The 22,468-nt window shown below is 44.1% G+C and overlaps 1 protein-coding gene across 1 annotated transcript in view; it reads left to right on the top strand.

Moving 5' to 3' along the window:
- Nucleotides 1-22,468, top strand: part of LOC143280265 (neuromedin-B receptor-like) — a 330,847-nt gene that overhangs the window by 261,493 nt on the left and 46,886 nt on the right. Inside the window, exon 3 of the mRNA XM_076584896.1 lies at nucleotides 9,635-9,758. Coding sequence (XP_076441011.1) covers nucleotides 9,635-9,758 — 124 coding nt within the window. The remainder of the gene's footprint in view (nucleotides 1-9,634; nucleotides 9,759-22,468) is intronic.

Raw genomic sequence — 22,468 nt, 5'->3', positions numbered from 1 at the left:
TGTCTCCAAAGAGGGGTATAAGATTGATTTCTCGATTCCACGTGTTTCTGATTCTTTTTGTGTTTTGTTTTTTGTGGGGGTTTTTTAGCTATTCGCCGTTGTAAAATTGATTATTGGGGAGGGGGTTTTGGTTTTGGTTTTTTTTTTCTTTTTCTTTTTTTCTCCCCCCCCCCCCCCCCCCCCCCCCCCCCCCCCCCCGGGTATCTTTGTGCACTTTTGAAACACCAAAAGTTGACAAAGTCATTTCTGGGTCAGATTCTCAACAACAAACTTGAAAAAAAAAAATATGGGGGAATAAACATTCAATTGCTCGAGCGCTTTTAGCAAACTGTTGTTAGCACAAATATTATTATCTTATTTTCTTATGAAGTTTTATTCTCTTTCTTTTTTTTTCTTCTTTTTTTTTCTCCTTTTTTGCGTGTAGGCGTATGTGCGTGTATGTTGGTGTGTGACTGCGTGTGTTCATAAATGCGTGTGTACATGTTCCCTGTTGTGTTTATTTTGCCTTAGACAATCTGAATTTTTGTCGTCGTTGAGCTAATATTTCTAAGTGGTGTGTGTGTGTGTTTGTCCGTCTGTGTGTGTCCGTATCTTTAAATTTTGTGAGCAGGATGGTGTATTTGAGTGCCCGCGCGAGTGTGTTTGCGCGTGCGTACGTCTGTGTGTGTGAGTGTGCTTGTCTGTGTGTGCGTATGTGTTTGTCTCCGTGTGTGTATGAATGCATTTGTGGGAATGTGTGTGTTTCCGCCTCTGTGTGTGGGGGGGGGGGAGGGAGGCGGGGGAGGTCTGAGATTGTGTTTGTGGGTGTGCGCGTGTATGTATGTGTGTGTGTGTGTGTGTGTGTGTGTGTGTGTGTGTGTGTGTGTGTGATTGTGGGTGTATATGTGTCTGTGTGCGTGCGAGTGTGTGTGTATGTGTGCGCGTATGTTTGTGTGCGTGTGATTGTGTCTCTGTGTGTGCATATGTTTGTGTGTGTGATTGTGTATATGTGTCTGTGTGCTTGTGTGTGTGTGTGTGTGTGTGCGCGCGCGCCTGTGGTTGTGTGTAGTGTGTGTGTGTGTGAGAGAGAAATGTTTCAGACATTCACAGTGTTTGGGGAGGCGTGGGAGGGGAAGGGGGCGTGGGGGGGGCTGGCGGAGGGGAAATTACTGGAACATTGAAGTCATCAGGGAAGAGAGGGGGTGTGGGGAGAGGTGAATGTCAGATAAAGGGGGAACACCTCACCAAGATTGCATTGCCGTTAGCGAAGCTGTGTAGAAATGAGAGGAGGGGGGGGGCGTGGGGGGGAGCCCAAACCAGCAAAGAAATAAGAAAAACACATCTCGAATGGTGGTGGTGGTTGGGGGGAGTCTACGGGTGGGTGGGTGGTGGTGGTGGTGGTGTGTGGGCGATTGGGGAGAAGCTGTAAGAAGTGTGTGTGTGTGTGTGTGTTTGCCCGCGTGTGTGTGTGTGTGTGTGTGTTTGCGCGTGTGTGAATACGTATGGGAGGGGTGCATGTATCCTTAAACATGTGTGTGGCTGTTAGTCTTCGTGGGCGTATGTGTGTGCGTGAGTTCATGTGTGCGTACACGTGTGTGTGTGTGTGTGTACCTCTGTGTGTCTTGTCTGTGAGCGTGCGTGCGTGCTCACGTGTGTGTTATGTGTATATGTGTGTGTGGTTTAATATTTTGCATTTGTTGTCTTCTTTTAGAGGGAGAGACAGGGGGTGCAAGCTTGGGCGCACGTGCTTGTGTTTGTGACTGTTTCCACTGGTGTGTGGTTGTAGGGAGGCCGACAGCGCGTGTGTGTGTGTGTGTGTGTGTGTGCGCGCGCGCGCGTGTGTGTGTGCGTGCGTGCGTGCGTGCGCGTGTGTGTGTGCGTGCGTGTGTGTGTGTGCGTGTGTGTGTGCGTGTGTGTGTGTGTGCTTCATATATGTATTGTGTTTGAAAAGATGATTTCACACCAATGGTTGATCACATTATTGTCAACATCATCATCATTGTCGTCAGTTTCATCACCATCGTCATCATTGTCGTCAGTTTCATCACCATCATCATCATTGTCGTCAGTTTCATCACCATCGTCATCATTGTCGTCAGTTTCATCACCATCATCATCATTGTCGTCAGTTTCATCACCATCATCATCATTGTCGTCAGTTTCATCACCATCGTCATCATTGTCGTCAGTTTCATCACCATCATCGCCATCTCCTCGATTATTCATTTCTATCTTGTTCTGGGTTTTTTTCTGTGTTTGTTGTTGTTGTTGTTGTTGTTGTTTCAGTACGCCTATCGTAGTTATAACTTCCATATAAGCAAAACAACAACATAGCAGTTGCAAGACCAAACAGAGCAATAAACATGATGACAGTAGCTGTTTTCACGACAATGACGACCATCATTAAAACGATAGTAACGACAAGCTTTCTCATCACAACGACAATCATCGTCGTAGCATCGACAATCACTCTCATAAGAATGACAATCATTATCATAACACTGGCAACGACGATCATCACCATAACAACGACGATCATTAACATGGCAAAAAGTACAATCACTGTCATAACAATGAAAACGGTTGACATAAGAACAGCAACGACGATTATCATGACAATATATCAGCAGTTATTAGCGTATCATTCAAGAGCGAGAATGATTATCAACCCAACGAGGCGACCACGTGTTTGTTTTGTATTGTTCATGTATTCTGTGTAACATATTCAGGATTTAAAGAGCTATGCCAGTCTTGATTAAAAGTTAATTTGTGTTCGCACATTTCTTCTGATATTTCTGCTGTGTGCACCTGTCAAATGATCGGTCTAAGGGCAAGCTCGGCGCTTCCGGTTTTTTTTGTTGTTGTTGTTTTTTTGTTTTTTTTGTTTTTTGAGGAAGTGTCTGGGTTTGTTCCAGTGCACCTTTTTATTTACCTGAGTGCTAGCTGAATCCGTGGGATGAAGCAGCGCTGACCTGAAGTTGTGTGCCTTGTGCATGGAGAGAGTTGCCACTCTTTAGTGTTAATTATCATAACACTGACGACGCCGACAAACCCGCAGTGATCGTAGTTAACCATTGGTAAAAAAATAATAATAATAATAATAATAATAAAATAACGGTGGCGGGTTTCTGTGGTGTCGGACTGGAAGTGTTTGCAATGATGTCATTCCTGTCACGCATGCACACACACACACACACACACACACACACACACACACACACACACACTTGGCAATGATGTCATTCCTGTCACGCATGCACACACACACACACACACACACACTTGGTAATGATGTCATTCCTGTCACGCATGCATGCACACACACACACACACACACACACCATCCCCCTGCCCCACCTCCCCCCACCCCCCCCACACAACACACAAGCACATGGATACAGCACATGAACACACCGTGCTCACGCCCTTCGCATTAGAGCACCTCGACACGGCTGACAGTGTTACTGAAGACAGGTGAAAGAATACATCTTTCTTTCTTTTTTTCTTCCTTCCTTCCTTCCTTCCTTGTGGAGTGATGGCCTAGAGGTAACGCGTCCGCCTAGGAAGCGAGAGAATCTGAGCGCACTGGTTCGAATCACGGCTCAGCCGCCGATATTTTCTCCCCCTCCACTAGACCTTGAGCGGTGGTCTGGACGCTAGTCATTCGGATGAGACGATAAACCGAGGTCCCGTGTGCAGCATGTACTTAGCGCACGTAAAAGAACCCACGGCAACAAAAAAGGGTTGTTCCTGGCAAAATTCTGTAGAAAAATCCACTTCGACAGGAAAAACAAATAAAACTGCACGCAGGAAAAAATACAAAAAAAAAAAAAAAAAATGGGTGGCGATGTAGTGTAGCGACGCGCTCTCCCTGGGGAGAGCAGCCCGAATTTCACACAGAGAAATCTGTTGTGATAAAAAGGAATACAAATACAAATACTTGGTCGCGAACAAGCAACCTGGCGTTGCCGATTTGATGACGAAACAAACGGGTTACCGTTGTTTAGGGGGGAGGAGAGTTTTTGAAATCTGAGAATTACCGCCAACTCTTTTGTCCCTAACTGAAATGAAGACGGCTGTATTACCCGGCAAAAGAGTGACAAAGAAAGAGGGGGGGAAGCAAGGGAAAGAAGAAAAAAAATGAAAGGAAAGAAGCAAGAAAGAGAGGAAAAGATTTTTTTTAAAAGGGAGGTAGAAAGAAGGAAAGAAAGAAAGGAAGAGAAAAATGAGATAGAAGAGACAGAAAGAAAGAAAGCCAAGTGGTTAAAGCGTTGGATTTTCAACCTGAGGGTCCCGGGTTCGAATCTCGGTAACGGCTGCCTGGTGGGTTTAAAAGGGTGGAGATTTTTTTCCGATCTCCCAGGTCAACAAATGTGCAGACCTGCTTGTGCCTGAACCCCCTTCGTGTGTATGCGCACGCAGAAGATCAAATACGCGCGGTAAAGATCCTGTGATCCATGTCGGCGTTCGGTGAGTTATGGAAACCAGAACACACCCAGCATGCACACCCCCGAAAAACGGAGTATGGCTGCCAGTATGGCGGGGTAAATAACCAGTCATTCACCTAAATTGTTACATGTCTGTCTGAATGGGTATGTGTGTGTGCCTGAAATCTGATAGAATGACACAGGAAACTAATGATGAGCGCCTAATGACAGCCGTCAGTCGGCTCTACCCATGGAGGCAGCCTGTTGTGTAAATGACCCCGTGTTTGTAAAGCGCTTAGAGATTGGTCTCCGACCGAGGATGGGCGTTATATAAGTATCCACATCAAACAACAGTAGAAAGGAGGGGGAACGACAGAAAAGAAGAAAGAAAAGGAAGAAAGGGAGAAAGAATGGAAGAGTGAAGAAGATAGAGATGAAGGAAGGAAGGAAGAGACAAAGTAATGTAGAAATTTTAATAAAAAAAAACACACACACACAGAAAGATAGGGGAAAGGAAAGAAGGCAAACAAGAAAAGAAGCGAGAGGGAAAAGAAGATGGAAAGGAAGGAAGAAATGGAAAGAGAAAAGAAAGAAAAACAGAAGATATAAAAGAAAGAATGAAGAAAGAAGGGGAGAGAGAAGAAGAAATGGTTTGATTGCCCTCAGGCCTGTGAGCCGTTGCAAAACGTAACATACATAAATAAACCTACATAAAGGCGCAAAAGAATAGAGAACTGAATTTTCAAAAATATCTAATAGTGATTTGGTTGGTTGTGGTTTTGTTTTTTCCTCCATAACATAGAGTATGCATCCTCTTTGATTGATATAAATATCAACACAGCTCTTGAGGTGCCAGTTGCATTGCTTGGTTCTAACTTTTTTTTGACAGTTGCACGTGACTAAATGCCTACGTTGACCGAACTACGCCATGGGTCAGTTCCATACTACACACAGTTAGTAGCAGGTTACGACCATACTGGGCTCTTCCGTCCGAGCAATGCAACTGGCTCCAGGAACTTCGAGCTGTCTAACGAATGCTAGTGCTTGTGTACGCTCAAAACGGCCTGTTGGAAGCATTGTCGAAAGAGAGGAAAGAAAGAAAGGAAGAGAGAGAGAGAGAGAAAACAAAGTAGAAAAGGAAGAGAGAGAGGGATGAGGAAAGAAAGGAAGGAAGAGAGAGAGGGATGAGGAAAGAAAGGAAGGAAGAGAGAAGAGGGATGAGGAAAGAAAGGAAGGAAGAGAGAGGGATGAGGAAAGAAAGGAAGGAAGAGAAGAGGGATGAGGAAAGAAAGAAAGGAAGAGAGAGGGATGAGGAAAGAAAGGAAGGAAGAGAGAAGAGGGATGAGGAAAGAAAGGAAGAGAGAAGAGGGATGAGGAAAGAAAGGAAGGAAGAGAGAGAGGGATGAGGAAAGAAAGAAAGGAAGAGAGAGAGGGGTGAGGAAAGAAAGGAAGGAAGAGAGAAGAGGGGGGGGTGTACAACAACAACAAAAAAATGAAGGAGGTAATTAAGGAGAGAAATCGATGCAGAAAGAGAGGACAGAGGGGAAAAGAAAGAAAGGACGAAACAAAGGAAGGAAGGGGGAAATGAAGGAATGAAAAAAAAAGAGCAGAAGGAAGACAGCAAGAGCAAATAGTGGAACTACTACTTCTTCTTCTTCGTTCGTTCGTAGGGTTGCAACTCCCACGTTCACTCGTATGTACACGAGTGGGCTTTTACGTGTATGACCGATTTTACCCCCGCCATGTAGGCAGCCATACTCCGTTTTCGGCGGTATGCACGCTGGGGTATGTTCTTGTTTTCATAACCCACCGAACGCTGACATGGATTACAGGAGCTTTAACGTGCCGTATTTGATCTTCTGCGTGCCGTATATTCAGGAAAGGGGGGTTCAGGCACTAAGCAGGTCTGCACATAAATAATGTTGACCTGGGAGATCGGAAAAACTCTCCACCCTTTAACCCGCGCCAGGCGCCGTTACCGAGATTCGAACCCGGGACCCTCAGGTTTGAAAGTCTAATGCTTTAACCACTCGGCTGTTGCACAACAAACTATAAAAAAAATAAAATAAAAAAATTAATTTTAAAAGAGACACATAGAATGAAGCAACAACAACAAGGAAACAACCGTATAAAAAGAAGAATTAATTCTGATAAAAAAAAATGTGCAGGGGAGAAGAGAAAATAAATAAATAACGAGACAAATGAAATTTTCCGGAAAATTGATCCAGCGAACGAACACGAAGTAAAACGAGAAGAAGATGAATAAAAACAAAGGCAATTTGCCCACCCCCAAAGAAAAAAAAAAAAGACAAAATTAATGGAGGGGTAGAGGGTGGGGACGGGGGGACGGGGGGGTAATATTCATCATGAAAACAACAGTAGAACAACTCAAAAACAACAACAACAACAAAAATCCCGTTTCGATGGCATTATCAGCTTTCCCAATTTAACAACAAAAATCTACAAGTCTGTTCTGACTTGTAATAGTAATTTAAAATGTTGTGCATCATGACTGAACGGCAGAGAGAAACGATATGATAAAAAATACATGTCGTTATTTCATTTCTTTCAAGTCCGTCAGTTACATAGAAAACAGTAGAAATGCGGTGTTTCGGGTCATAAAACATTATCCAAAACAATAAGCCTAAAACTGAAAAAAAACGGTCTGCAGATACACCACTCTAGATAAACCGTGTGCGTTTTTCAGCCTTCCAGTAGCTATTTCCCTTGTTCTGGCGACGTCATCAGTGACGTCACTCTGCACGTACGTAATACGGTAAAGGCAGTCGAGGGGTTTTAAAGGTTAGAAATAATCGCGCAGCCAGTTTTCAGGCCAGCGGGGTAATGGAACTCATGTCCACCGTGTCCAGGGGCTCGGCGTAGCAAGGCGGGGCCCAGGCCTCTCCTTCGGTCGTTTTTTTTTTTTTTTTTTTTTTTTTTTTTTTTTTTTTTGAAACACTTCTCCGTTGTCAGCTGAGGTGGTGTGGAGAAGAGCCGGGGGTAGTAGAGGTGCCTTTCCCCCCAAGGACACAGCATGATGCCGGAACAGGAGTCTCGAACCTTGGATAGCAAGTTGCGTCACTAGTTCAGTGCATTGCCCACTCTGCCTCCATGGAACACAACTGTGACATGCAAAGAGAAATCGATTTTTCTTTCTTTCTTTCTTTCTTTCTTTCTGTCTCTCTTTTGTGTGGAGGGGGGGGGAAGTGAGGGTTGAGTGGGGGTGGGGTGGGGGACCTGGGGGGGTTTCATCGCTTTGCAAATTGCACCTGAAGTGAGGATTTTGTTTCATTCCAATCCTTTCTTCTGAAAGGTCACCTAATCAAATCTATTTCTCTGTGTCTCTGTCGCTGCCTATGGATTGCTCTCTCTCTCTCTCTCTCTCTCTCTCTCTCTCTCTTAGTCTCCCTCCCGTCTCTCTCTCTCTTTCTCTCTCACTGTCTCTCTCTCCCCCTCCCCTCTCTCTCTCTCTCTCTCCCTCATCCCCCCGTATCCCCCCCCCCGTCTCTCTCTCCCTCATTCCCCTCTCTCTCCTCTCTCTCTCTTTTCCCCTCTCTCTCTCTCTCTCTCTCCCCCCTCCGCCCTTCCCTCTCTCTTTCTGTCTCTCTGTCTGTCTCTCTCTCTCTCTCTCTCTCTCTCTCTCTCTCTCTCGCTGTCTCTCCTTATTTCTTGGTCTGTCTGCGTGGCCTCTGAATGTAACAATGGTTGAATTAATGAGTCTTTTACTTGACGGTTCTTGTTTTTTGTTTGTTTGTTTGTTTTGTTGGGTTTTTTCTTGTTGTTTTTCTTTTACAACAATGATATTAGACACAGAGAATTAACAAACTGTAATGAAAATAAATATGAAATAAGGTTCTCTGCCTCTTTCTCCCTCTCCCTCCCTCCCTCCCCCCCCCCCTCTCTCTCTCTCTCTCTCTCTCTCTCTCTCTCTCTCTCTCTCTCTCTCTCTCTCTCTGGCGATACGATTATGGTGGAGACTATATGGATTGTAATAATGAAAATGATGATGATAATTTCGATGATGATGTTGGTTGTGGTGAGGTTGATATCGGTTCTGACGATGATGACAAACATGACACTAACGATGACGATGATGATAATGGTGATGATTGTAACGGCGACGACAAGGAGATGGAGGAGGACGAATCATCTCCATCCCCTCCCCTCGATCGCCACCATCACCACCATCATCATCATCATTTCCATCATCATCACCTCCACCACCAACAACATCATAATCATCACCACCACTGCCACCATCATTATCGCTACCACCACCACCATCCTTGCCATCGTGTCATCATCACCACAATCATTGCCACCACCACCACCATCATCATCACCATCATCATCATCACCACCACCAACAACAACAACATAATCATCACCACCACCGCCACCATCATTATCACCACCGACAACAACAACATAATCACCACCACCGCCACCATCACCATCACCATCATCATCACCAACAACAACAACAACATAATCACCACCACCGCCACCACCATCATCATCACCATCATCATCACCAACAACAACAACAACATAATCACCACCACAACCGCCACCATCATTATCGCCATCATCACCGCCATCATCACCACCACCCTTGCCATGATATCATTATCACCATAATCATTGCCACCACCACCACCACCAACATCATCATCACCACCACCACCATCATCATCACCACCACCACCACCACCATCATCATCACCACCACCACCACCACCACCATCATATCATCATAACTACAGTCATTGCCGCCACCACCGCCATCATCATCATCACCACCTCCGTGTGTGTCTGTAATATGTGTATACATATGTATGTGTACATAACGTCATGCATATATATATATATATATATATATATATATATATATATATATATATATATATATATATGAGTGAGTGTGCGCGCGCGCATGCGCGTCTGCTTATGTATGTTTGTGTTTGCGCATGCCTCTGTGTGTGTGTGTGTGTGTAGTTTTTTAGTCACATTTTGGTGTGTGTGTGTGTGTGTGTGTGTGTGTGTGTGACATTGATGTAATGTGTTATGTAAACAAAGGTGTTTTTGTAAAGCACCTAGAGCAGATTTCTGGATTGTGTGCTGTATAAATATCCATTATTATTATTATTACTATTACTATTTTTATTATCATGTATGTACGTATGTATGTGTATATATATATATGTGTGTGTGTGTGTGTGTGTCAGAAGCAGCAGCCAGTGTGCCCAGGGCCCAGATGTTGCTGCGGAAGAAGAAAGCCAAGATGCTGATCGTGGTGGTGCTGCTCTTCGCTCTCTGTTACCTACCTGTTTACCTCCTCTTCATCTTCATGTGGGTACACTGTGTGTGTGTGTGTGTGTGTCTGTCTGTCTGTGTGTCTGTTTGTGCGTGTGTGTCTGTGTGTGCGTGTGTGTATGTGTGCGTGTGTGTGTGTGTGTGTGTGTGTGTGTGTATGTGTGTGTGTGTGTGTCCGTGTGTGTGTCTGTGTGTCCTACCTGTCTACCTCCTCTTCATGTGGGTACACTGTGTGTGTGTCTGTGTCTGTGTCTGTGTGTGTGTCCGTGAGTGTGTCTGTGTGTTACCTGTCTGTCTACCTCCTCTTCATCTTCATGTGGGTACACTGTGTGTGTGTGTGTGTGTGTGTCTGTCTGTCTGTCTGTCTGTCTGTCTGCCTGTCTGTCTGTGTGTGTGTGTTTATGTTTTTGTTTGTTTGTGTTGTTTGTGCATGTGCTGATAAAAAAAAAAAAAAAAGAACGCATAGCAACCAAAGTGTTGTCACCTGGCAACAATTCTCCAAACGAAATCTACTCTGATGGGCACGCAGATAAGTGCATGCACTCGAGTCCTGTCAGGTGCGTTGGGTTAGTCTGCTGTCAGGCATCTGTCTTGTAGATGTGGTGTCGCATGTATGGATTTGTCCGAACGCAGTGACACCTTGAGAAACTGAAATTGTGCATGTGTTTTGTCGACTATCAGTGTGTTTGCGTGCGTTTTGGGGTGGTTGTTATTGTGTTGGGGTTGTTTTTTGTTTGTTGTTTTTTTATGTTGTTTTTTTAGTATCTGTACCTGAGTGTGTGCGGTTTTCTGTTCAGAAAAAGGAAGTCTTGCCCGCATACAATATTGGTTAGATTGTACTCAGTAACACTCAACCCCTTTTTCTTCTTTTTCCTTTTTTGTCCCCTCGTTTTTAAGAAAGAAAAATCTTTTATAATATCTAATATTACACCGGTCATGAAACAGTTATATAAAAAGAATTAAAAATATTTTTTTTTTAAAGAAAAAAAAGCACTAAAGACCTCTTTAAAATGTCAAGAAATGATACGGGTTATAAAAGGATGTTGTTTTTGATCAATGTGACTGATACTCCCTGCGAACGGTCGTCATAACCAGGCTCACGATTTTATGACCAATGCGTGAGACAACAACTCCCACTCCTGCTGTGTACCTAACCGGGATTTTTGTCCTTATGTGGGCATCGATTTTGACACATCGCGTTGCATCTTTGTTAGTAATCTTGCATTTAAACGTCGCTGCTATTTGTGCATGGCTCACAACAACGGCACCTCATGAACAAGTAATTGATCCAGAACAGATGGTTTTATTTGTCTACTTTTATTCTGTGACAAGCATCGTCACGTTTAGTCAATCGTTTCACATCATCATTCACTTTTCCTTTCGCCAGTATCTCTTTCGCCTCTGTATTATAATCCTGAGAACTTGACATACGTCTGAGAAAGATATTAGTAAAGAAAACCGACATGACTCATTACACAATGGGCCATTGACGAACATACACGTTCACACATTTATACTTATGCAGATTGAACTTGAAAACGATCAGATTGAAAAGTCGAACTCGGAACGTTGAATAAACACAACCAGAACTAGAATTCCTTCATCCAGTGGCCATTGGCCGTCACTCGTTTCTTCAAACCTTCGGCTGTCCAAGCTGTTTTGAAAAAAAAAAAAACAATGTTCCATCTTTATTCATTAGCCCTAGTGGCACATGTTCGACATGTCCGTCATCACATGGCCCACATTACAGTATGATCATAAATGTATATATTGATAACACAGAAAAAAAAAGTGGGTGACCCCGTTAATGCCCCTGTCACTATCGATCACAAGTTTACATGGACAAAAACGATGGATTTGATTACTGTCTGTACATGTTAAATGATATCTGCATACCTCCTGCGCCTCCGTCACGAACATGATCTTTCCCTCCCTCTCCATTGCCTTAGAGCTCTTTGAAATGAACCGGTTTTTACCTTCTCTTCTTCTTCTTCTTCTTCTTCTTCGTCCGTGCGTTGCAACTCCTACGTTCACTCGTATGTGCGCGAGTGGGTTTTTACGTGTATGGCCGTTTTTACTCCGCCATATAGGCAGCCATACTCCGTTTTCGGCGGTGTGCATGCTGGGTATGTTCTTGTTTCCATGACCCACCGAACACTGACATGGATTACAGGATCTTTAACGTGCGTATTTGATCTTCTGCTTGCGTATGCACACGAAGGGGGTTCAGGCACTAGCAGGTCTGCATATACGTTGATCTGAGAGATCGGAAAAAATCTCCACCCTTTAGCCACCAGGCGCCGCTACCGAGATTCGAACCCGGAACCATCAGATTGAAAGTCCAACGCTTTAACCACTCGGCTATTGCGCCTGTCGGCTTTCAGTTTAATCTAGACAACGACCGTTTCATTTGGCTTGAACCGGAAGGGTTTGTGACGTCAAATCTACATTTTGTGTGATGTGATAGACCACAGGTGCAGATTTCTATAAAACACCAAATAAATTTGTCACATTATTTCAGTACCTCTTTTTGTCACAAAAGATTTCTCTGTGCGAAATTCGGGCTGCACTTCTCGGGGAGAGCGCGTCGCCACAGTTTGGCGCCACCTTTATTTCTTTTATCTTTTTTTTGTGTGGTTTTGCATGTGTTTGATTTGCTACCATTGTGAGTTGTTTTTTTTCTGTAGAATGTTGCCAGCGATGGTCCTTTTCTTGCCGTGGGTTCATTTTAAAACGTGCGCAAAGTGCATGCTGCACACGCGGAACCTCGGTATATTGTTTCATCAGAAGGACTGGTACCCAGACCCCCTCCATTGGAAGAGGTGCGGGGAGAACTAAAATCCCCGGGACTCGAACCTGCGGACAGTCGCTTCCTCGTGGGGTGCATTGACCACTAAGCCGCCGTTTCACCGCTTACGCGAAAACCGGAGATCGTAAAGTGGACTGAACACGGGGTGTTTGTTGGTGAATGGAATTATTTCTTCTTTTTTTTCTTCTTCTTCTTCTTCTTTTTGTCAGCTGGTTGGGTGAGAGTAGTTTGCCCGCTCATTTCGAAGTCAAGCTCGACGGGCGCAATAGCCGAATGGTTAAAGCGTTGGACTTTCAATCTGAGGGCCCCGGGTTCGAATCTCGGTGGCGGCGCCTGACGGGTAAAGTGTGGAGATTTTTCCGATCTCCCGGGTCAACATATGTGCAGACCTGCTTAGTGCCTGAACCCCTTTCCTGTGTATACGCAAGCAAAAGATCAAATACGGCACGTTAAAGATCCTGAAATCCATGTCAGCGTTCGGTGGGTTATGGAAACAGTAAATACCCAGCATGCACATCCCCGAAAGTGGAGTATGGATGCCTACATGGCGGGGTAAAAACGGTCATACACGTAAAAGCCCACTCGTGTATATACGAGTGAACGTGGGAGTTGCAGCCCACGAACGAAGAAGAAGAAGAAGAAGAACTCAAGCTAAGGATGAGGACTACTCGTTTATTAGAAAAAAAAAAGTTATTGCTGTAGGGTTTGCCATTATTCGGCTTGAGTGTAGCATTTGTTTTTCTCAAAAATTAAGTTTGACTGTGGAAGTGTCAAATGTAGTTATTTACGCGTGCCCAATGAGTAATCAGTCAGTAATATTTGGGTTTTATCATTTGAACCGAGAATATGTCGAAGGTTTGACGACCACACATAAGGACTTGACGCCCAGTTAGGGACCTGTGACACACACCGTTTAGAACTCGCATTGGCTCGGCGCACGTTGTAGTCACGTGACTGCTTTGCACTTTTTGCCAGGTGCGCGGTGTCGTGTCCCCTTAATGGAACCCCCCTACCCCCACACCTCTTCACCCCACCCCCCACCCCCCACTCAGAGTTAACTCCACGGCGTCATTCTTGGAAAAGGTCAGACATGACTACAGTACTCTGGGAAGATTCCAGCCCTTGTTCTGAAATTACCTCAGTAATCTGGAAAGATTCCATCCCTTGTTCTGAAATTACCTCAGTACTCTGGAAAGATTCCAGCCCTTGTTCTGAAATTACCTCGGTACTCTGGAAAGATTCCAGCCCTTGTTCTGAAATTACCTCAGTACTCTGGAAAGATTCCAAACCTTGTTCTGAAATTACCTCAGTACTCTGGAAAGATTCCAAACCTTGTTTTGAAATTACCTCGGTACTCTGGAAAGATTCCAGCCCTTGTTTTGAAATTACCTCGGTACTCTGGAAAGATTCCAGCCCTTGTTCTGAAATTACCTCAGTACACTGGGAAGATTCCATCCCTTGTTCTGAAATTACCCCAGTACTCTGGAAAGATTCCATCCCTTGTTCTGAAATTACCTCAGTAATCTGGAAAGATTCCAGCCCTTGTTCTGAAATTACCTTGGTACTCTGGAAAGATTCCATCCCTTGTTCTGAAATTACCTCAGTACTCTGGAAAGATTCCAGCCCTTGTTCTGAAATTACCTCAGTAATCTGGAAAGATTCCAGCCCTTGTTCTGAAATTACCTCAGTACTCTGGAAAGATTCCAGCCCTTGTTCTGAAATTACCCCAGTACTCTGGAAAGATTCCAGGCCTTGTTCTGAAATTACCTCAGCACTCTGGAAAGATTCCAAACCTTGTTCTGAAATTACCTCGGTACTCTGGAAAGATTCCAGCCCTTGTTCTGAAATTACCTCGGTACTCTGGAAAGATTCCAGCCCTTGTGCTGAAATTACCTCAGCACTCTGGAAAGATTCCAGCCCTTGTTCTGAAATTACCTCAGTACTCTGGAAAGATTCCAGCCCTTGTTCTGAAATTACCTCAGTACTCTGGAAAGATTCCAGCCCTTGTTCTGAAATTACCTCAGTACTCTGGAAAGATTCCAGCTCTTGTTCTGAAATTACCTCAGTACTCTGTAAAGATTCCTGCCCTTGTTCTGAAATTACCTCAGTACTCTGGAAAGATTCCTGCCCTTGTTCTGAAATTACCCCAGTACTCTGGAAAGATTCCAGCCCTTGTTCTGAAATTACCTCAGTAATCTGGAAAGATTCCAAACCTTGTTCTGAAATTACCTCAGTACTCTGGGAAGATTCCATCCCTTGTTCTGCAATTACCTCGGTACTCTGGAAAGATTCCAGCCCTTGTTCTGAAATTACCTCAGTACTCTGGGAAGATTCCAAACCTTGTTCTGAAATTACCTCAGTACTCTGGGAAGATTTCATCCCTTGTTCTGAAATTACCCCAGTACTCTGGAAAGATTCCAGCCCTTGTTCTGAAATTACCTCAGTACTCTGTAAAGATTCCTGCCCTTGTTCTGAAATTACCCCAGTACTCTGTAAAGATTCCATCCCTTGTTCTGAAATTACCTCAGTACTCTGGAAAGATTCCAGCCCTTGTTCTGAAATTACCTCAGTACTCTGGAAAGATTCCAGCCCTTGTTCTGAAATTACCTCGGTACTCTGGAAAGATTCCAGCCCTTGTTCTGAAATTACCTCAGTACTCTGGAAAGATTCCAAACCTTGTTCTGAAATTACCTCAGTACTCTGGAAAGATTCCAGCCCTTGTTCTGAAATTACCTCAGTACTCTGGAAAGATTCCAGCCCTTGTTCTGAAATTACCTCAGTACTCTGGAAAGATTCCAGCCCTTGTTCTGAAATTACCCCAGTACTCTGGGAAGATTCCAGCCCTTGTTCTGAAATTACCCCAGTACTCTGTAAAGATTCCAGCCCTTGTTCTGAAATTACCTTGGTACTCTGGAAAGATTCCTGCCCTTGTTCTGAAATTACCCCAGTAATCTGGAAAGATTCCAGCCCTTGTTCTGAAATTACCTCGGTACTCTGGAAAGATTCCAGCCCTTGTTCTGAAATTACCTCGGTACTCTGGAAAGATTCCAAACCTTGTTCTGAAATTACCTCGGTACTCTGGAAAGATTCCAGCCCTTGTTCTGAAATTACCCCAGTACTCTGGAAAGATTCCATCCCTTGTTCTGAAATTACCTCGGTACTCTGGAAAGATTCCAGCCCTTGTTCTGAAATTACCTCAGCACTCTGGAAAGATTCCAGCCCTTGTTCTGAAATTACCTCAGTACACTGGAAAGATTCCAGCCCTTGTTCTGAAATTACCTCAGTAATCTGGAAAGATTCCAGCCCTTGTTCTGAAATTACCTCAGTACTCTGGAAAGATTCCACCCCTTGTTCTGAAATTACCTCAGTACTCTGGGAAGATTCCAAACCTTGTTCTGAAATTACCTCGGTACTCTGGAAAGATTCCAGCCCTTGTTCTGAAATTACCCCAGTACTCTGGAAAGATTCCAGCCCTTGTTCTGAAATTACCTCAGTAATCTGGAAAGATTCCAGCCCTTGTTCTGAAATTACCTCGGTACTCTGGAAAGATTCCAGCCCTTGTTCTGAAATTACCTCAGTACTCTGGAAAGATTCCAACCCTTGTTCTGAAATTACCTCAGTACTCTGGAAAGATTCCAGCCCTTGTTCTGAAATTACCTCAGCACTCTGGAAAGATTCCAAACCTTGTTCTGAAATGACTGCAGTACTCTGGAAAGATTCCAGCCCTGAAATTACCTCAGTACACTGGAAAGATTCCAGCCCTTTTTCTGAAATGACTTCACGCTCTTATAATCAATTTTATCAAAGTATTCAGGTAGGAAGCACAAAATTGGTATATTACTGGTGAAAAAACAACACCACCAAACATGGTAGATATTTGGGGAAGCCTCCAACACACTCCAATCCTGGTCCCAGAAGCACTCCGTGACGTGTCAGTGTGGCTTGGTATCTGTTCCACACCAACAGACGTCTTGAGTCATTACCAGATTAACTCCACCCGAACACGAGTAGGGTGTATTTAAGGCCACCACCCCTCCAAAAACAAATACTCTGTAGTGAGTCATTTTAGGACAGTGCCACCAGCCCCGAAGTTAGGAACTTGGATTCTTTTTAAAACGGTCATTCTGACTCTGCCCCAAAAGTGTTCCCATCGTGATTCAACGACAATGATAATGATGATAACAATAATGATAATAATAGTGACAACAATAATGATATGATGATGATGATGATAATGATGATGATGATAATGATAATAATAATAATGATGATGATAATCATGAAAATCAAGATAATAATCATGACTATAATAATCATTATCATTAATATTGTACTGTTACTAATAATGCTAACAATAATGATGATGACAATAGATAGGTAGATAGATAGATAGTATTTATATGGCCCAAACTCAACAAGTGCTCTTCACGCCTCACATGAAACAATACATTTTCAACAGTGCATAATAACATACCTCTGCACATGAAAAACCAACACCACACATATGCATATCTACATACACCAAGACAATACTACAAATTTCAGATGTGACGATGGCACACACACACACTACATAATGATTTCAGTAGAGGGTAAAATGGAAGGAACACTGTAGCACAAAATTATGCGCGCGCACACACACACAGACACAGACAAACACACACACACACACACACACACACACACACACACACACACGCACACACAGTGATCACGGGTTATGCACTCGCATCATACATATCACATGAAAATGCCGAAATAATGCAGTATCATATTACAGTACTTAAAAACCCCGTCGCAGTTCAGTACTAAAAGCTACTCCCGGTATCACAGTACGCGAAACCCTTACCACAACACTGAAAACTCACTTGCAACTGTTAACACGGGTCACACGCATCGCAATACAATAAAATGAAATAAAAATCTATATTTCAAAGTACACAATCTAAAAGCAGTCACACCCACCCCACTCCTCCCCCCCCCCTTCCCCACAACACGTCACCATGTGCAAACACTGAAACAGACACTCATTTGCATGCATCATGCTACAAGTGAAGTTGAAATAGGTGCTTTTTTTAAATTCTTTTTAAAAGCTGAAAAACACTGGGGGGTCGGAGGAGTGGGGTGGATTGGGGGGGGGGTCTGAGGAACAGAGGCAAGGAGTTCCAGACTGTTGGGGCAAAGACAAGAGAAAGTTTTTACCACAGGTCTCAAGGGAGAGCCGAGGAACTGTCAGCAGAGAGGAGTCAACTGAGCGCAACTGACTTAGAAGGACGGTATAGATGGAGAAGATCTGAAAGATATGGTGACATATTGTTGTGACAGAGACACTGAAAGCAGAGACGGGCTACTTTGCATTGGATTCTTGCTTTAACAGGAAGCCAGTGACGTGTTCTGAGCAGTGACGTCGCACTCTCATGCCTGGGTGTTTCTGAGTACAAGTCTGGCTTCATGATTCTGAATGCGTTGAAGTTTATTCAGTTTGCTAACAGGGTGACGGGCTAGAAAGGGAGTTGCAGCAGTCTAATCTAAACAGTACGAAAGAAACATTATATGAATGTATATATATAGATATATATATAGATATATATATATATATATATACATATATCAATGTGTGTGTGTGTGTGTGTGTTCTCTGTTTTGTCACAACAGATTTCTCTGTGTGAAATTCGGGCTGCTATCCCCAAGGAGAGCGTGTCGCTCCACTGAGAGCGCCACCCTTTTCTTTCTTTTTTTTATATTTTTTCCTGGGTGCTGTTTTATTTGTTTTTCCTATCGAACTGGGTTTTTCTATTGAATTTTTACCAGGAACAACCCTTTTTTGTTGCCGTGGGTTCTTTTACGTGCGCTAAGTGCATACTGCACACGGGACCTCGGTTTGTCGTCTCATCCGAATGACTAGCGTCCAGACTACCAGTCAAGGTCTAGTGGAGGCGGAGAAGATATCGGCGGCTGAGTCGTGATTCGAACCAGCGCGCTCAGATTCTCTCGCATTCCTGGGCGGACGCGTTACCTCGAGGCCATCGCTCCACATTTTGGGGGCGTTGGATGGGGTCAAATAAAAAGGGGCTGCACTGAAATAGCTCCAGGGGCAGTGTTTGGGGGGGGGGGGGCAACTCCTGTTCAGTAGAAAAGACGCTGGGAGGGTGGGGAGTTGGGGGGGGGGGGTTATGTCCAGACCTTACACCGTGCCTGCCGGTAAACAAGGGAAATAACATGGTGGTGCGGAGCTCATCTCACCAGCTAAAAAGGTGTTTCTGGTTTTCTTCTGAATTGTGGAGACACTATCGTCTGCATCGTCCATGTAGTTTTTGACTCACTTGTGTAAACAAAGTGAGTCTATTTTTTAACCCGGTGTTCGGTTGTCTGTGTGTGTGTGTGTGTCTGTGTGTCCGTGTGTCCGTGGTAAACTTTACTGACATTTTCTCTGCAACTACTTTGTCAGTTGACACCAAATTAGGCATAAAAATAGGAAAAATTCATTTCTTTCCAGTCATCTTGTTTAAAACAATATCGCACCTCTGGGATGGGCACAAAAAAATAAAAAATGAAGCCTAATTATATGCAAACTGCATTTACTGTTATATTTATATTTTTTGTATTCTCTAAACTTGGCACTTTGATCTGATATTCTGACCCATCAACAAGAGCAGTCATTATTATCATTTTTTGTTCAAACAGGAACTTCTTTTGCTAAGCATGGAAGTTTTATTTATTTTGCAAACGTTTTGGTGCAGATAGTAGAGAAGGGAAATTACTCTGTAATCAATGCAAGGGGACTTAATTTGCTTTAAACTGATCTTTCTCATCTTAAACATTACATTTTGAAATTATACTGAATACATAAAAAGCTTGGATTTTTTTTTTTTTTAAGTGTATCACAAGTGAGTCTTGAAGGCCTTACCTCTTCTTATTGTTGTTGTTGTTGATTTAACGCGCGCGTTTGTGTGTGGCAGCTGGGTGTGTGTGTGTGGGTGTATGTGTGTGCGCGCGCGCATGTGTGTATGTACGTGTGTATGTTCGATTCTATTTGACGTCTGATTACAAATGTGATAACGAGACATAGGAACTCCGAACTGTACATCATTAACAGACTAACCAGTCGGAAAGTATGCTCAAAATGTAAAAAACGTGATGAGCGAACAAGACAACGTTACAAAGGTGTAAAAACGATAATAAATAACGTTTTAAAATCCCTTTTTTTTTCTTCTTCTTTTTTTTTTTAAAGATCCCAAATGAAATCCATGACAGCGATTCCATTGGACGTTTCAGAAAAGACTTGGAAAAACTGACGTCGTTGTTATCAATAATGTGCGTGCATCTGTTCCGTAATCAGGTCTTGGCTTCTGCTAGCAGTGTTTGTGTCCATTTATCAGGGCCTGGAGATGACTTTTGACTGATTGATTGACTGGATGGTTGGGCTGGTGGATTGGTTGGTATACAGACAGACAAGACGCGAGACGCTTTGGGGGTGTGGGTGATAGGAGACAGATGAACAGAAAGAAGCGAGAGGCAAAGTGAGTGGGTGAAGGAAGGAGTGATGAGGTGGGTGAACGACTAAACTGCATACTGTTCTGTTGTGTGGTGCAGCATTGTGAACGCTGCATTGTATTTCATTGTTGTTTTTGTATTTGTATTTCTTTTTATCACAACAGATTTCTCTGTGTGAAATTCGGGCTGCTCTCCCCCAGGGAGAGCGCGTCGCTACACTACAGCGCCACCCATTTTTTGTATTTTTTCCTGCGTGCAGTTTTATTTGTTTTTCCTATCGATGTGGATTTTTCTACAGAATTTTGCCAGGAGCAACCCTTTTGTTGCCGTGGGTTCTTTTACGTGCGCTAAGTGCATGCTGCACACGGGACCTCGGTTTATCGTCTCATCCGAATGACTAGCGTCCAGATACCACCGCTCAAGGTCTAGTGGAGGGGGAGAAAATATTGGCGGCTGAGCCGTGATTCGAACCAGCGCGCTCAGATTCTCTCTCGCTTCCTAGGCGGACGCGTTACCTCTGGGCCATCACTCCACCTCTAGGCCATCACTTTGTTGTTGTTTTTTTCGTTTTTGTATTGCCTTGTATTGTGTTGCTTTGTCTTGTGTCGTGTTAGGTTGCGTTGTATTTTAATGTGTTTGCCCGCGTTGTAGTGCGTTCATTTTTGTCTCAACAGATTTCTCCATAATCGATCAGATTATGACCGATCTTCCCAGGGGAGAGCGCGGCGCCACTGTGCGGCTCCACTCAGTGTTGTTGTTGTTGTTTTGTTTGTTTCTTTCTGCGGGTGCATTTGTTTCACTGTCAGAGTATGTTGTAGTTTTTGTCTTTTTTTCCCTGAAGAGTTTTTGCCCAGAGATATAACCCTTATTGTTGCCGTGGGTTGTTTTCCGAGCGCTAAGTGGGTGCTGCGCACGGGACCTCGGTTTATCGCCTCATCTGAAATACCAGCACCCATACCACCACTCAAGGTCCAGTGGAGAAGGACTGGGCGGGGAGGGGGGGGGGGTGAAGTAAAAACCCCGGTCACTGTACGGGACTCGAAAAGGTGGACACTCGTTTCCATGTCGGGAGAGTTAGCACCGCTTGGCTAGCGACTCTCTGCAGGCCAGCAGGTAGAACAATTGAGCAGAGGTGAAAACACGTGATGATACACTGTTCTGTCGTCACAACAGGGCTTTGATACACTGTTCTGTCATCACAACAGGGCTTTGATACACTGTTCTGTCGTCACAACAGGGCTATGATACACTGTTCTGTCGTCACAACAGGGCTTTGATACACTGTTCTGTCGTCACAACAGGGCTATGATACACTGTTCTGTCATCACGACAGGGCTTCACGACAGGGCTTTGATACACTGTTCTGTCATCACAACAGGGCATCACGACAGGGCTTTGATACACTGTTCTGTCATCACAACAGGGCTTTGATACACTGTTCTGTCATCACAACAGGGCTATGATACACTGTTCTGTCATCACAACAGGGCTATGATACACTGTTCTGTCGTCACAACAGGGCTATGATACACTGTTCTGTCGTCACAACAGGGCTTTGATACACTGTTCTGTCGTCACAACAGGGCTTTGATACAATGTTCTGTCGTCACAACAGGGCTTTGATACACTGTTCTGTCGTCACAACAGGGCTTTGATACACTGTTCTGTCGTCACAACAGGGCTTTGATACACTGTTCTGTCGTCACAACAGGGCTTTGATACACTGTTCTGTCATCACAACAGGGCTTTGATACACTGTTCTGTCGTCACAACAGGGCTTTGATACACTGTTCTATCGTCACAACAGGGCTTTGATACACTGTTCTGTCATCACAACAGGGCATCACGACAGGGCTATGATACACTGTTCTGTCGTCACAACAGGGCTTTGATACACTGTTCTGTCGTCACAACAGGGCTATGATACACTGTTCTGTCATCACAACAGGGCTTTGATACACTGTTCTGTCGTCACAACAGGGCTATGATACACTGTTCTGTCGTCACAACAGGGCTATGATACACTGTTCTGTCGTCACAACAGGGCTTTGATACACTGTTCTGTCGTCACAACAGGGCTATGATACACTGTTCTGTCGTCACAACAGGGCTATGATACACTGTTCTGTCATCACGACAGGGCTTCACGTCAGGGCTTTGATACACTGTTCTGTCGTCACAACAGGGCTATGATACACTGTTCTGTCGTCACAACAGGGCTTTGATACACTGTTCTGTCGTCACAACAGGGCTATGATACACTGTTCTGTCATCACAACAGGGCATCACGACAGGGCTTTGATACACTGTTCTGTCGTCACAACAGGGCTTTCATACACTGTTCTGTCGTCACAACAGGGCTTTGATACACTGTTCTGTCGTCACAACAGGGCTATGATACACTGTTCTGTCGTCACAAGGTCCACCACTCAAGGTCCAGTGG

The sequence above is a fragment of the Babylonia areolata genome, chromosome 3, assembly GCF_041734735.1.
Source record: "Babylonia areolata isolate BAREFJ2019XMU chromosome 3, ASM4173473v1, whole genome shotgun sequence".
Taxonomy (NCBI): domain Eukaryota; kingdom Metazoa; phylum Mollusca; class Gastropoda; order Neogastropoda; family Buccinidae; genus Babylonia; species Babylonia areolata.
This window is presented reverse-complemented; position numbering and strand designations above follow the sequence as displayed.